We start from the raw sequence: 15,140 nt of genomic DNA, 5'->3' as shown, positions 1-15,140 counted from the left end.
TGTGAACAATTTAACAGATCGACTCCTATATCAGTCATTTGGACGTATATGCGAAAATTTAACAAAAGCTATTCTCCACCTTCCCATAACAACTCTGACTATTCTTGGATCTTTGATTTTCTCAAAAAATATACTCCAGATACTGTAGAGCCAGCCTTTAATCTTAATTCTTTCTGCCATATTCTTCCTAATCAAAATTTTATTATAAAATCTTTTACCATTGTCGAATTAAATTCTGCTATTTCATCCAGAAAAGACTCTACACCTGGCCTTGACTACATTTCATATAAAATGCTTAAACACCTGTCTTCTCAATCTAAACTAATTTTATTAAATATCCTGAATCTTCTTTGGGAGCATAATCTTATTCCTATGGATTGGAAGGTTGATTGTTTAGTACCTATCTTAAAACCCAACAAGGACAAGTTTAACTTTGATTCATATAGACCTATAGCATTGACTTCTTGCATGGGAAAAATATTTGAACAACTTTTAAAACAAAGATTGGAACATTTCATAGAGTCTAATCATATTTTACCTTCTAATCAGTTTGGTTTTAGAAGAGGCAGGTCTTCAAGGGAGAGCATTGCTCACTTACATCTTGATATTTATAATGCTATACAATCAAAGCAAGCTCTCGCTGGAGTTTTCTTCGATGTAGTTGGAGCCTTTAATAATGTTAACCATCATATTCTATCCACGGAATTAGCTGCGATTGGTTTACCTGTAAAAGTTATACAATGGATTTTTAATTTTTTGCACAGTAGGAAGGTATTTGTTAAGTATAATAATAGACTTATTGGTCCAAGGCTTTCTCATAAAGGTACATGTCAAGGTAGCATTTTGAGTCCATTGATTTTCACACTTTATATACATAGATTAAACTTAATTCTAGGCTCTCATATATACAATTTACAGTTTGCTGATGATTTGGTAGTCTATTGTTCTAGTAATAATATAACTACCCTAAATCTTAAGTTAAACGAAGCTTTAGTTAAATTAAATTCTTATTTTAATTATCTTGCATTGGACATTAGCTTTGAAAAGTCTAAAGTCATAGTTTTTAATAAAGTAGGGTCTGAAAGAATTAAAATAAACTATAATAATATATCTCTTCTTATCACAAATGAAGTTAAATTTTTAGGTGTTATATTCATGAATAACTTATCATGGAACAAATATGTAGACCACATAGTTGATAGAGCTCTTAAGGCTCTTAATATTTTAAAGTCTCTTGCAAAAACATATTGGGGTTCTGATCCAAAAATCCTTCTTACCCTATATAAATCTCTTGTACGCAGTCATTTTGAATATGGATTTCTATGTTTTTCTGCTAATGACAAGTTGGTTAACAAATTAAATATTATTCAAAATCACAGCCTGAGACTTATCACTGGCGCCATGAAAACAACCCCAATTAATTCGTTACAGGTCGAGTGCAACATTTCCCCTTTACACCTTAGATTTAAATATTTGAAATACTGTTTTTTGCTAAAACTGTTTTCCATTAGTAATCATCCTCTAATTAAAAAGCTTAATTACTTACATAGTAAATATCCTGTAAATGCTCCATTAACTTCTAATAACCCATTTATTCTCTTCGAATATTCATTCATGTTAAATCTAAATAACCAACACAAAATACACAGTTCTAGCAATTGGATGTGTTACGAAAAGGAGTTTGACTGTCTTATTAATCAAATCGATATTATTATTGACCATAAGCTAAAAGAGCGCCAGGAAGTTTACAACCTCATAGCACAATACTCTGATAAGTTCAAACAAGTTTACACAGATGGATCAAAAAATGATATAAATGTTTCCATGGCCTATTATGTACCTCATCTGAAGTTTGGCCAAGGCGTCAGATTGAAAAAGGAGATATCAATATTTACAGCTGAAGCTCTAGCAATTACTGCTGCCCTAGAATTCATTAAAAAACAAACTAATCAATATTGGCTGATCATTACTGACAGTATGAGCGTTCTAAAGGCTTTAGATAATTATCAATTCAGTGCTAATACAAACTTCATCATTTTAGAAATAAGACATCTCCTTTATCAACTATCCAGAAGAAACTACAACATCAAATTATTGTGGACACCTTCACATATAGGAGTAAGGGGAAATGAACATGTGGACTTTCTGGCACGTTCAATTGTTGACAGTGACAGCGGCAGCCCTGTTGATGAGAATGTTGCCGTACCATACACTGATCTATTAGTTGCTATTAAATCAAAAATCCTATCTGATTGGCGTGATCTTTGGCGACAAACCTTGTTAAGAAAAGGATCTTGGTATGCTCAGATAAATCAAGATATTGGAAAAAGTCCTTGGTTTACTAAATCGCATCAACATAGAAGCAGAAAATATTATACAATACTATGCCGCTTGAGATTTGGACATTGCAGATTTAATGCACATTTGAATCGTATGCGTATCATCTCATCGCCCGTTTGCCCACATTGCACCAACAACTCTACACAGTCTTTAGATCACATATTTTTTGAATGCTCCGCTTTTAATCTGGAACGCCTCTTATTTATAGCCAACTTGTTATCAACTTCTGGACCAAAAAATGTCCCGCGCAATACACAAGATTTATTGACTAATTTGGATAACTATACTAGTATATTTGAATTTATTTGCAATACTATCAATGATATTTGAAACAGGATCAGGACCTTCATTCATCGGATGTGAAATTTTATTTTGATATTTCAGGCTTCGGCCTATTACAGACTTGGTTTCGACCTCGCCTATCACTTATAGACAAAGAAGAGTAGACGAAAATATGAAATTTCAGACTTGGTTTCGGCCTTACTCTACCAGTCATCGAATCAGAAGAACAATAAAGTTACTTCAGACTTGGCTCCGGCCTTTTGATATATCAGAACGAAACTTACAAATTCAGACTAGGCTGTATGGATTATAGTCCTTTGCCTTTCCCTATTGGGGATAAATTTTAAAACAACAGAGTAAAATAACTTGCTATACCCACGTATGACTTCTTTGTGCTCACCCAATGGATTGTCATTAATGAGCACTTCCTTTCAATATTTATTCTACTCTATGATGAGCACAGAACACATGGATATAGTATATACTATAATAATATATACCCTAATTAATGCGTTGTGTTATCCTAGCTACTACTTATATACTCTTTGCTAGCTACATTTATACTAATCTGTGGTGTTATCATAGCGTTGTCAAATGTCTAATATTTTATCATTGATAATTTTTTATCAATAGGTACCTACGTAAAAAACTTTATTCGTATTTATAAGTTTGTAGTAAGTTTTTAAAATTTCATGCGAATAATTTTATAAATCATTTATTTGTAGACAAAATGGCTCAAGAGTTAAAGGATTTATGTCAGCTATTATTTCCCGATTCATCGACGGGTATGTAGTCTCATGTAAACTAGTTAAGAAAAAGATTACTTTTTACATATAATATAACGTTAAGGATATTCGGACACTAGCATGACTCCAGCGAATTATATATATATATTTTAAAAACCTTTTCTTGTAAGGTATATTTTTGTGTAACAAGTTTATAGTAAAACAGGTTTTATAATTCATAAATTTCCAAAAAGAAAAAATAAACACTAAAATGGTATTACAATTTTACAGAAAATGCTGAATATTTTAATGATATAACGGATTATATAAAGAAATTAGGATCACAAAATTGGGAACACGTGAGACATGAGCCTGAAAGATTAAATGAAGAAATGAAACACCTCACTGAGCAAACGCAGGATCTAGCTTTTACTAATTATAAAACCTTTGTGGAAACTGCTGATATTTCGAGGACTGTTATGAAGGATTTGGTAAAATCGAAGGAGTCACTAGCAGTTTTATTAAGTTCAACACCTGACTTTGTGCAGCAGTGTGAGAATTTTTCACAAGTAGCGGGTAATATTGTTCAAGAAAAAAGGTGAGCTTGTTATGATGTGAAATAATTTATGTTGAATTAGTTAAATTTTCATTTTTACACATTTTACAGCAAAGATGTAAATGTAAAATAAAAATGAAAATAAATTATATAAATTTATTTTACTTTAGGAGATATAGTAGCATAAGGAATCAAAGTGATAAGTTGTTGGAATTATTAGAGCTTCCATCTTTGATGCGTGAAGCACTCAATGCCGAAGACTATGAAAGTGCATTGGATATTTTTGCTTTTATACGTAATCTGTCAAAGAGGTATTCTGAAATACCCATAGTACAGGTAAATTTAATTTTTTACGTTTTGAAGTTTTGTTCATAGTATATTATATGGGTGCTAATTAAACAGACTTCTTTTTGATAGCATTATTTGCCTCTAAAAATCTACATTGTCTTCTAAATTAATAAGCCAGCCCCAAATAATGAGCGACTCTGAATAATACTATCTTAGACACTAGTTATTTTTTTCATTCATTAAAAAAAATAGGAAATTTTGTCACATAGTGATCACATCACCTCCATCATTCTTAACTAAATTAACAATATCTCTTTAAATATATTAAGACTAATTTTAAATAGCAGCGTTTTACCTGAAATAAAACGCATATTAAATACTTACCTATACTGGAAGCTTTATTATGAGATAGCATATCCGTTTCCGTCGAATTTCTACCAGTTTCCGGTCACTTTTGACTCGTCTCCGTGGCGCCACCTGGCGGCTGCGTGGCAATTTATGCTTACTTCGATTTTGCCACGCTGTATTTTATCATTGGCTCTTTTTCACCAGGCAGAAATGCACTGAAAGCTTCCAGTATAGGTAAGTATTTAATATGCGTTTTATTTCAGGTAAAACGCTGCTATTAAATACTTGACCGTAACTGGAAGCTTTATTATGAGACCTGTTTGTTATCGCCTGGTGGTGCCACTTACTTTTGTATATGCAACTTAACGCCAATGTGATGGATATAAGGGGGAAAAAAAAAAAATACAGACTTTAGTATAATGATTAATTTATTGTTATTAAAAAATCAGTTTATATAATACTTTAATCATATTGTGGTAACATATAACATACTGTAATTATTACTTAATCACTTATTGGTATGAATAAGTCTGTAACACCATTAGACGTGTTGTTATTAATTACTTCACGCCTGTAGAATTTTCTAAATGTATTACCCGACCTCCAGTTTCCACGAGCCAGAATTTCCTCTATAGAACGATTTTCTAGCCAACTTTTAGAAGCGACCGCAGATCGAACACTTCCAGGTGTAGCAATAATGTCGGCTTCCTTAAGTAAGGTTTTAATCCAGCTTGCTATTACTGTGCGTGAAGCAGATTTTGCTAAACCTTTAACTGTAACAAATAAATTAAATACACCTGCAGTACCGCGCCTGTCGCTCAACAAGTTAATTGTTCTTTCTATCCAAAAAATAGGATTAAGATCATTATTCTCTAAATTTGGAAGCAGTTTCCAACCAGATTGTCTATAATTGCTATTATCTGTTTTGGAACCAAATTGAGGCCAAAACACGATAGCTTGATCAGACTTTACGTAATGGTTTTCGTCAATCAAAAGTAGAGTTAGATCATGTATGCGTCTACCTGAACAAAGTAGTAACAAAATTGCACAATGACGTGATACTTGAAAAGGATTATTACAATCTACTTTGTAACTACTAAGATAACATGTGAGCTTACTAATATCCCATACGGGTGGCTTGAAAGTTTTTGGCTTTTTTAAAGAAATTGATTTTAAAATGTGTTTAACTAGTACATGTGAACTTAATTTGCTGGAAGAGTCTGTGTTACATAGTGTTGACACCACTGATTTATGTAACAGGATAGTATTATATGAAAGGTTGTTAATCAAATACAGATCTGATAAGAATTGAGCTAACTGGGCACCAGTAGGATTTTTTATATCAATATTTTTATTAATACACCATGAACACCAACGATTCCATGCAACTTCATACGTTTTTAATGTAGATACTCGCCATGAATTTTTAAGTAGAGATACTTGTTCAGTATTCCATGTACTTACCGCCTCAGACCACCCCCACATTTCCACACCTCGAGGATGATGGTTTCGACTTTGGGAGGTGGAAGTCCTGTCGAGGTGTCGATTAGACTTTTGTTCAGATTTCTCAGTGTTAATGGAGCTGCTAGGGCTCGCGCTTTGAGGTCTGGACGCCAAAACACTTTCTCCCATCGAGGCACGACGACAAGAAATACTCCTGTGGACTGATTGAGGTGAGTCAGTACTTTCGGGACAAGAAATGGTGGTGGGAATACCCACGCTAGTTGAAAGTTCCACTGAACGCTGAAGGCGTCGTGGAATAGAGCTTGTCTGTCCGTCAGATCTAGAGACACATAATTGTGCACTACGTGAGCTGTTGCTGAAGCGAACAGATCTACAACGGGAGTCCCCCATTTCCTGAAAGCCATCTTTACCGATGTTGGTAATAGATGCCACTCTGGTGGACGTCGATACCGTGACAGATGATCGGCGTGATTGTTGTATATGCCTGGTATGTGATGTATCTTGAAGTGTATCTGGTTCTGATCTAGAAGCTTCAGAATTCGATAAGTTATATCGGTTAGGATTATCGACTTCGTTCCTCCTTCGTTCCGTAGATAAGAAACTGTCGTTTTGCTGTCGCTTTGGATAAGGATTGAGCTGTGGTGCAATAAGTGAATTTGTTTTTGTATTGCGTACAATACGGCTAGCATCTCTTTTGCATTGCAGTGCATCGCTTGTTCTTTTTGTGACCACCTGCCTGAAAGGGGTAGATTGTTGAGCTGTGCACCCCAACCCTGATCCGAGGCATCCGTCGTCAAAAAAATTTTTGGAGGAGGACAATGAAGAAGCGTCGCCAAGTGACAATTCAGAGTCCACCATCTCAACTCGCTTATTACCTCTTGGGTCAGTAAGTATTCTTTGACTGGGAGATTTTGTATTGTATACATAAACTTTAGTAGTTGGCGGTGATTTAGACGACCTCGTGGTACTGCAAAGCTGGCAAAATTTAACATTCCAACTATTTTTTGAAGAACCTTTATGGAGATTTTCTTGTTGATGATGACATTTTTTACGTTTTGAACTATTGAGATAATTTTGTCCTTCGGAAGGGATTTCAAATTTTCCCACGGTCTCCACAATATACCCAGATAAACTAGACTTTTTACAGGTTGAAGTATGCATTTTTTGAAATTTACTTGCCAACCCAATATCTGTAATAGCTCTACTGTCTGTTGTGTATGATTGTAAAGCCTCTGCGCATCTTGATGTACTATTAAAAAGTCGTCTAGGTACACTAGTATTCTTATGCCGTACCTTTTTCGCAATGTTTGAGCGACCCAATTTGTGAGGATCGAGAATGTTTTGGGTGCTGTGCTTAGGCCGAACGGTAGGCATGTCATCTCTAAAACTTCTTGATTGTACACTAGACGCAGGAAGCGTCTGTGTGATTCCGTGACATTCACGTGGAAATATGCCTGGGACAGATCGACTTTGCACATCCAGTCTCGAGGTTGTAAGAAATCGGGTACACGGTACATGTTTATCAGGTGGAATGGCTCCGTGATTATAAAGTCGTTCAGTCGTTTCAGATTGAATATTGGTCGAACAGATCCGTCTGGTTTTGGAACCAGAAATAAGGGGGAAACAAAGCTTGGAGATATTGGAGCTACTTTCAAAATACCTTGCTCTTTCATTTTTTGAATAATCGTAGACATTTGTGCTGTTACTTGTGTTTGAAAATGATTTTCTTTTAGTTTCGGAATTATGAGTGGCGGTTTTTGAGCAAAGGGTATGCGATATCCTTGAATTAGTTTTAAAACTATTTTTGGTGAACCCATTTTCTTCCACTGTGGAAGAAAATGGATTAGTTGACCTGCTCGGAACAGCCTCGAGTCATTGCCTGTATCGCTGATGTCTTTTTGAACCTCGAGAGTTGACTGTACGTCCACGATTATATCCACGTTCGGGCCGCGAGCCTCGGTTGTGAAATGATTCTCTTTGTCGGTCTAGGGCAGGGCGATGGTCGCTATTAAATGTGGAAGTTTGGCCTCTTGAATGATATTTATATAGAGCGCCCCGCGAGGGCGCATTATTGCCAATATGATTTTGAATATCACTGAGTCCATTATGAGCTGTGATGTCCGACTCATGTACAAAGTGCGTCCCACTCGATGGAACAAGATGTCGCAAGCCGTGCCCCCGCGAGGGGCGGTGATTAAATCGATTGGACTTTACTTGAGATAATCCATCAGATGATTTTATAGACCAAAAGGCTTTACGGACCCCTCCAGCCTTTTCTAATGCAGTTGCAAATTGTTCAGCATCAAATATGTAAGAATTGGAAGGTGGAATTTTGTTAAGCAATGCTTTAAGCGAGGGGTCTTTCACTTGACTTGTTATAGAATCACGGCGCATCTCAATACTTTCAGCCCTGTGGCCACAAACTAATTGTAAAAGATCCGAAGATATTTTATTCAAATCACCTTTCAAAAATAATTCATCTACCTTACAACTCAAATTATCAAAATTAATATCGTTACTATTTGCCCATGATAGAAGATTACGAATACTTTCTTGCAACGATTCTTTTTGTTTCAATATACAGTAAGTAATAGCTGCGTACGATTTATCAGCGTATTTTAAATAACGCATAGTATCATACAATTTAACCTCTTCATTTGTATCGAGGTCTATAAAACCGGGCTTATGATTATACAATTTCTGTGTTTCTGCGTATCTTATTTCTGACCAAGATGAACTACCCAGACGTTGAACATCGCTTAACATTTTGAGAAATTTCTCTGAAGTTTTAGGAACAGCCGGTTCTTTCAACTTTGTTTCAATATCGAAGGTAAATTCGTTACTGGACTTATTCGTATGGCTGTATTCACTATCAATAAATCTTTCATCAGTTACATTATGATTGTCATAAAGATCTCCACTTACCTCTGAACAAATTGAATTGTCATCATTGTTACAACGGTTTACTTCGACATTATTTGATGGGAAAATATATTTACGGAGCTCGCCTACTTCTTTGATTAGTTTATCCATCTTCTCAAATTGCCGATCCCGCTTACACTTCTTACGTCGATTTCGGCGTGAGCGCTTTCGCTTATTATTCGAAGATGAAGAGCTTTCAGAGGTATTACTCGTACTACTACTACTAGAGCTCCGGGGCCGTTTATGCGATGCTCTATTGTCGCCAGATACAGGCCCAGTATTTATGATTATATCTTGATTATCATCCATATCTGTAAGCAAATTCTATTAGACAGGGTAGTAGTAAAAAATTTCTACTTATTTTTAATAAACTATGTAAAAACACGGATAACTGGTATTAAAATATTTAATTTAAACTTTATAATAACAAGCAATCCGAACGGAAAACCCGTTAAAATTTTTGATTGCTTACTGTTTAATTTGACACGATTGTACTTTGTAAGTTATTTTATACTTACCCTCTTTTATTCACAGTAAATACCTGCTTTATAATCCTTTTAGTCACTTACAGAGTAACTTACTATTTTAAATTCTTTTATATTTTTAATTTTTATATTAACAATAAAAATCACTAATTTCGCAATAATTACGAGTTACTGCGAAGGTGTTGCTTCGACGGAATACGAAACGCCAATGATAAAATACAGCGTGGCAAAATCGAAGTAAGCATAAATTGCCACGCAGCCGCCAGGTGGCGCCACGGAGACGAGTCAAAAGTGACCGGAAACTGGTAGAAATTCGACGGAAACGGATATGCTATCTCATAATAAAGCTTCCAGTTACGGTCAAGTATTTAATTAGTAATTTATAAACATTTCTAGCCTCTTCAAAAGTTGGTGAAGCCATAATACTGTTGAATACTCCCACATTCTTTAAATTATATTCTGGGTACTGCATAAAAAACAAACTTCTTTTGGATTTGATTTGCACACATTCGATTAAAACATGATATGTATCCTCTACTTGGTCGCATTCTTTGCACAATGCGAATCAAATATTTTCATTAGGAAGACAATTCTATTTAATGGAATGTGTCCGGATCGAAGCCTATGTGCTGTTGTGTATATATTGACAAACCACAATAAAATTGGTTGAATAGTTTTGTACCATATTCCTTTGCTTAAGGCTCTTTTGTTAAAATGTTCTTTTCACTCCTTCCAACACATATCTTTTAAGGAGCCCAGTACTTCACTAGTTATCTTCTATGTAAGCCATTCTAGATACAACTCAGCATGTTGGTTATTTTGTAACATGCATTCAAGCAATAAACTTCTAAAATATTAATATATGACATCAAAATAAGATAGTCAAAATTTGGTTAAAATTGCTATCAAATAGTAAATTATGACCACCAATATTACTAAGAAACTATTTATTTATTTATTTATTTATTTAGTTGCACCAACAAGATAAACACCAATACATCACTAAAAAGTAGCATGAATATAGAATGTTGATTGTTGAGTGTCACCTCAATTACAGGTGCAAATCACAATGCGAATTAGACAATTTTACTTCAATTGAACATAACAAGTAAATACTAAGTAACTAACACTGTGTTAAATTGCAATTATTAGAACATATATAGTAAAAAACTTAATTAGAATAACATTGATTAATACTTAATTATTTTAACTAAGTGAGAATACAAATATAAAGAGATGGTATAAGCTAGATTGAATTAAAAATTAAAAATTATTTAAATGTGAATTATAAAAAAAAAAAAAAAAAATAAGATCTTCATTTGAGAGGGGCGAATATTGTTCAGCTGTCTTCTTGGATATACAACAAGCCTTTGATAGAGTTTGGCACAAGGGGTTGCTGTGCAAAATAAAGTCATTGTTGCCTCACCCTTTCTTTGGAGTACTGATATCATACATTTCTGATAGAATATTTCAGGTGAGAGAGAACGATTCCACATCGAAATTCTACGAGATAACGGCAGGCGTACCGCAGGGCTCCGTCCTGGGACCAGTTTTGTACACTATATACACGTCGGATTTACCACAGGGCTCGGACGTTACTGTTGCAACCTTCGCGGACGATACAGCTTTATTGGCGTCGAGTGAAAGTCCGATTGAGGCGTCATCTATACTCCAAAACTCTCTTAACGAGATAGAAGAATGGTTGGCCAAATGGAGAATGTCAGCTAGCACCACCAAATCCATTCAGGTTACTTTCACGCTTCGCAAGGAGAACTGTCCACCGGTCACCCTGAATGGCACACAGCTCCCACACCATGACACTGTCAAGTATCTAGGCATGCATCTTGACCGAAGACTCACCTGGAAGAAACACATTCTAACGAAAAGGGACGCAATCAACCTAAAGTTCAAGGATCTCCATTGGCTTTCTAGGCATGCATCTTGACCGAAGACTCACCTGGAAGAAACACATTCTAACGAAAAGGGACGCAATCAACCTAAAGTTCAAGGATCTCCATTGGCTTATGGGTCGATACTCAAAGCTGAGCATCGACAATAAGCTGCTCATCTACAAAGCCGTTCTAAAGCCGATTTGGACCTACGGCATACAACTGTGGGGAGTAGCGAGCGCCTCTAATTTGATGGTACTACAAAGAGCGCAAAATGGCATACTACGGCAGATGTCGAACATCATCATCTTCCTGCCCTTATCCCACTTATGTAGGGTCGGCACAACATGTTTTCCTCTTCCATTCCTCTCTATTATTCGTCACTTCAGTCGGCAGATGTCGAACGCGCCATGGTTCCTCAAAACCTCGGAACTCCATGAACTGCTCCACATTACAACCATCAAAGAGGAAGTAGCTTTCTCGTGTCGTAGATACAAAACACGATTGCAGAAACACCCAAATCAACTTGCGGGTCAGCTGACGATACCGGAAAGTAATCGCCGTCTGAAAAAGCGACGGGACATGTTTGACGATGAAGACGGCTGGTCAACCTGATTAGCTGTAGCATACTAGAGGGCTAAACTTCGATGGGAGTTGCACCCTACACATGATAGACCGACACCGCATCTGCTCATGGCCTACCAGCCGATTGCATGATTAAAACCAGGAAAAAAAAAATGTGAATTTTTGACAATAGACGTAGATAAATGCAAAACTATAAGGACATTATATACATACATCAAGAATTCCAATTACAAGCTATCGCTTACAATTCATAATATTTTAAGCCTATACGTTTTCTAAATGAATTCAGACTATTAGAGAATATATCAATTTTATGGCTTGAGTGGTTGACGGACACAGTGGTATAATGAATAGCATTGTATGCTTTCGTGACTCTGTTTAAAGGAGAAAAAAGCCCCAGATTGGATCTAGCACGTTTTTGAGCAAAAGGCCTGTATTTGTTGACTCTCTCTCTTGATTGGCGTTAAAAAAAATACGAATTAGTTTATTAGAGGTTATCTTGTGCTATCCGTTGCTTACTTATAAGATGAGAAGTTAGATCACGTGGCCAATAAAGAAATCTGTGGGTACTTATTATTTCCCATATTATATTATGGATAAAACTTCGAGATTATATATTTATTTAGGTCTAAATTAAAAGTCAAATTTAAACTTAGGATACGATTTTTTTTCATGCAGAACATGATCTATTACACCTACAGGATCCCCCATTTGAAGGAACGTAGTTAGGAGTCGAAGACCTAATATAAGTTGATGTCATTTTACTTAATACTAGCTGTGCCCGCAACTTCGTCCGCATGGAATTTAACAAAAAAGTTATTTTTCAGTTCGCAGATTAATAAAATAAAAATTTCTAAAATAGAAGTAACCTTAGTTACTCCTTATTATGTCAGCTATCTTCCATCGAAAGTACCGTGAAAATCGGTCCAGCCGTTTCCGAGATTAGCCGAAACAAACAGATAGACAGACAAAAATTGTAAAAAATGTTATTTTGATATATGTACCATGTGTACATCCATATTTATTTAGTAAAAAGCGGGTTTTTTACTATCACAAACAGACACTTTAATTATATATATATATATATAATCATATTTATTTCTATAGATGTTATTTTGTTTGCAGAGCACCACTAGCGAAATCATGATGTTGTGGTTTGAAACACTTTATCATTTATTTAATCAACTTCATTATGATTTACCTTTACCCCAATGCTTGCAGGTAAGCCATATAGAACCGTATTTATCATCAATTAAGAAATTAAATTTTAATAAGCACTGCTTTTTTAGATTTTAGGTTACTTAAGAAGAGCTAATACTGTATTTAAGTCGACTGAAGATGAGAATAGGACATCTATAGGCAGTAATAAAACAAGTAATGTAAATTCTGATGGACTACATTTACATTTTCTTAAAGCGAGAAATGCATGGTTTGATAAAGCACTCGAGGATGCAAGAAATACAGAAGGTACCATTTGTATTGTTAGCTTAATTACTAATGTCATCATCATCATCACTTACTAACGTACACCACTCAGTTCGTGCACGCTCTTAATCGAGTGCCCCTACTGTGCCGTTTGACCGTGTGCTTTCAGTCTCACCTCGCTAGGATAGAAATTATTCTATGCTCAGTCCATCTCTACTGCTTCCTCCCTAACCGTTCGTCATTTCGTCGTGTCGTCCCATCCTCAACATATCGTCGTCCCTGTGTTTCCGTGTCGTCCTACTAAATTTTGTCAAACAAATTTATTTGTCTTTGAATATTAAAATAACCGCTTTTAACTAAATTGATATGATAATTAACACGGCACTAGTGAAAGCCATTAATTCTAAATTCATTCATTCATTTATAATTAACATTTTGTAGACTTTTAAAAAGAACATTGACATAAACATAACATACATCATAGAACTAACTAACCCGATGGCGTAGTTTGTAGTGGCCATGCTTTCTGTGTCAAGGGTTGCGAGTTCGATTCCCGCCTGAGTCTGGGTGTATTATTTGTATTTATATATGTATTATTTCTATGTATATTTATAAAAAAATATAATTATAGCAGTTGGCTGTTACCTTTAACACAAGCATTGAGTTGCTTTTCATAGGAACAGACAACCCGTCTGTGTATGTTATATTATTTATTTATTTAACATTATACAAAAATTTGCGTGTGTAGCGTGTAGAACAAAATTTCTATGTATTTTTTTAAATAACTGTTTATATATATTTTTTTAGCACCAGAAAAGTTATTGCGGAAAATAGTGGAACTGCATAGAGTTCATTTATTTAATGTTATAACTCAACACAAGTCTATCTTTTTGTCTGATACTCAGGAGACAAAAGTTAGAGATGATGAGTTAAGTGGCACTAGCGCTTTATCATGTTGGCTAAAGCAAAAGGTATGAAACTTTAGAAGTAATGTAATTGTTTACTTAGTTTTCCATAATATAAAATTACATCATTTTATTTTTATCTTTTAGGTGGAAAATTTGTGCCAAATATTAAACCAAGATCTTTGGAGGGAAGATGAATCAAGCTTTGAATCCTTATTGAATCAGTGCATGTATCTGTGTCTTTCTTTTGGAAGAGTTGGCGCAGATTTAAGATGTGTTCTTACCCCTCTATTTCGTAACAATATTTTAATGCAATTTAATAATGGAGTAGACAAAGTTGACATACAATTTGAAAATCAAATAAAATCTTATAAAGTACCTAGTATAAAAAATGTCCCCAGACCGGCCAACGAAAATATGCCTTCAGGGCCACCTGAAAATTTGCTAGACTACTATCCCTTAGCAGAATATTGTAATGGATTGCTTACTGTTTTAAATTCTCTCCGCTTGACAGCTCCATTGAATGTTGTTAAGAATGTTTACAGAGATTTTAGAAAATCGTTTGACAAAGCTGCACAGATATTATTGGCATTTTATCACAGAGAACAACAAGCTTTTACTGAGATAGAGAGGCAAAATTTTGTATCTTTATGTATTTGTTTCACTGAAGATTTGGTGCCTTATATTGCAAAATGTCTGACGCAATCATTTCCATCAACACACATAGCAGAATTGTTAGGAATTACACTGACTGTTTTACAAGAAAGTAAAATATTATATTTAGATCAAGTCGAGATTTGTAAACCATTAAATAGTATTACAGGACTTGTGATAAGCTAAGCATATTCTTTATTATGTTACTTTATTAAATATGAAAAAATTGAAGGTCGCCTTTAGCGATATTTCAGTGGTCTAGATGAAATTGT

General features: G+C 35.0%; 1 protein-coding gene and 1 long non-coding RNA gene across 2 annotated transcripts; one reads left to right on the top strand and one right to left on the bottom strand.

Annotated features, from left to right (window-relative positions):
• The first annotated feature begins 3,165 nt into the window (after nucleotides 1-3,165).
• LOC123656499 (conserved oligomeric Golgi complex subunit 8) lies at nucleotides 3,166-15,096 on the top strand. The gene is made up of 8 exons (XM_045592172.1): nucleotides 3,166-3,255; nucleotides 3,348-3,407; nucleotides 3,639-3,945; nucleotides 4,074-4,239; nucleotides 13,010-13,105; nucleotides 13,174-13,351; nucleotides 14,117-14,280; nucleotides 14,362-15,096. The coding sequence occupies exons 2-8, from the start codon at nucleotides 3,353-3,355 to the stop codon at nucleotides 15,052-15,054; spliced, it is 1,659 nt and encodes a 552-aa protein (XP_045448128.1). The 5' UTR covers nucleotides 3,166-3,255; nucleotides 3,348-3,352; the 3' UTR covers nucleotides 15,055-15,096.
• LOC123656500 lies at nucleotides 4,950-6,325 on the bottom strand. Its single transcript, XR_006743559.1, has 2 exons — nucleotides 6,004-6,325; nucleotides 4,950-5,312 (listed from the first exon to the last, which is right to left on the bottom strand). It is a non-coding gene; the product is annotated as an uncharacterized LOC123656500 (long non-coding RNA).
• Nucleotides 15,097-15,140: the final 44 nt, after the last annotated feature.

Source organism: Melitaea cinxia, chromosome 9 (genome assembly GCF_905220565.1).
Source record: "Melitaea cinxia chromosome 9, ilMelCinx1.1, whole genome shotgun sequence".
Classification (NCBI taxonomy): domain Eukaryota; kingdom Metazoa; phylum Arthropoda; class Insecta; order Lepidoptera; family Nymphalidae; genus Melitaea; species Melitaea cinxia.
This window is presented reverse-complemented; position numbering and strand designations above follow the sequence as displayed.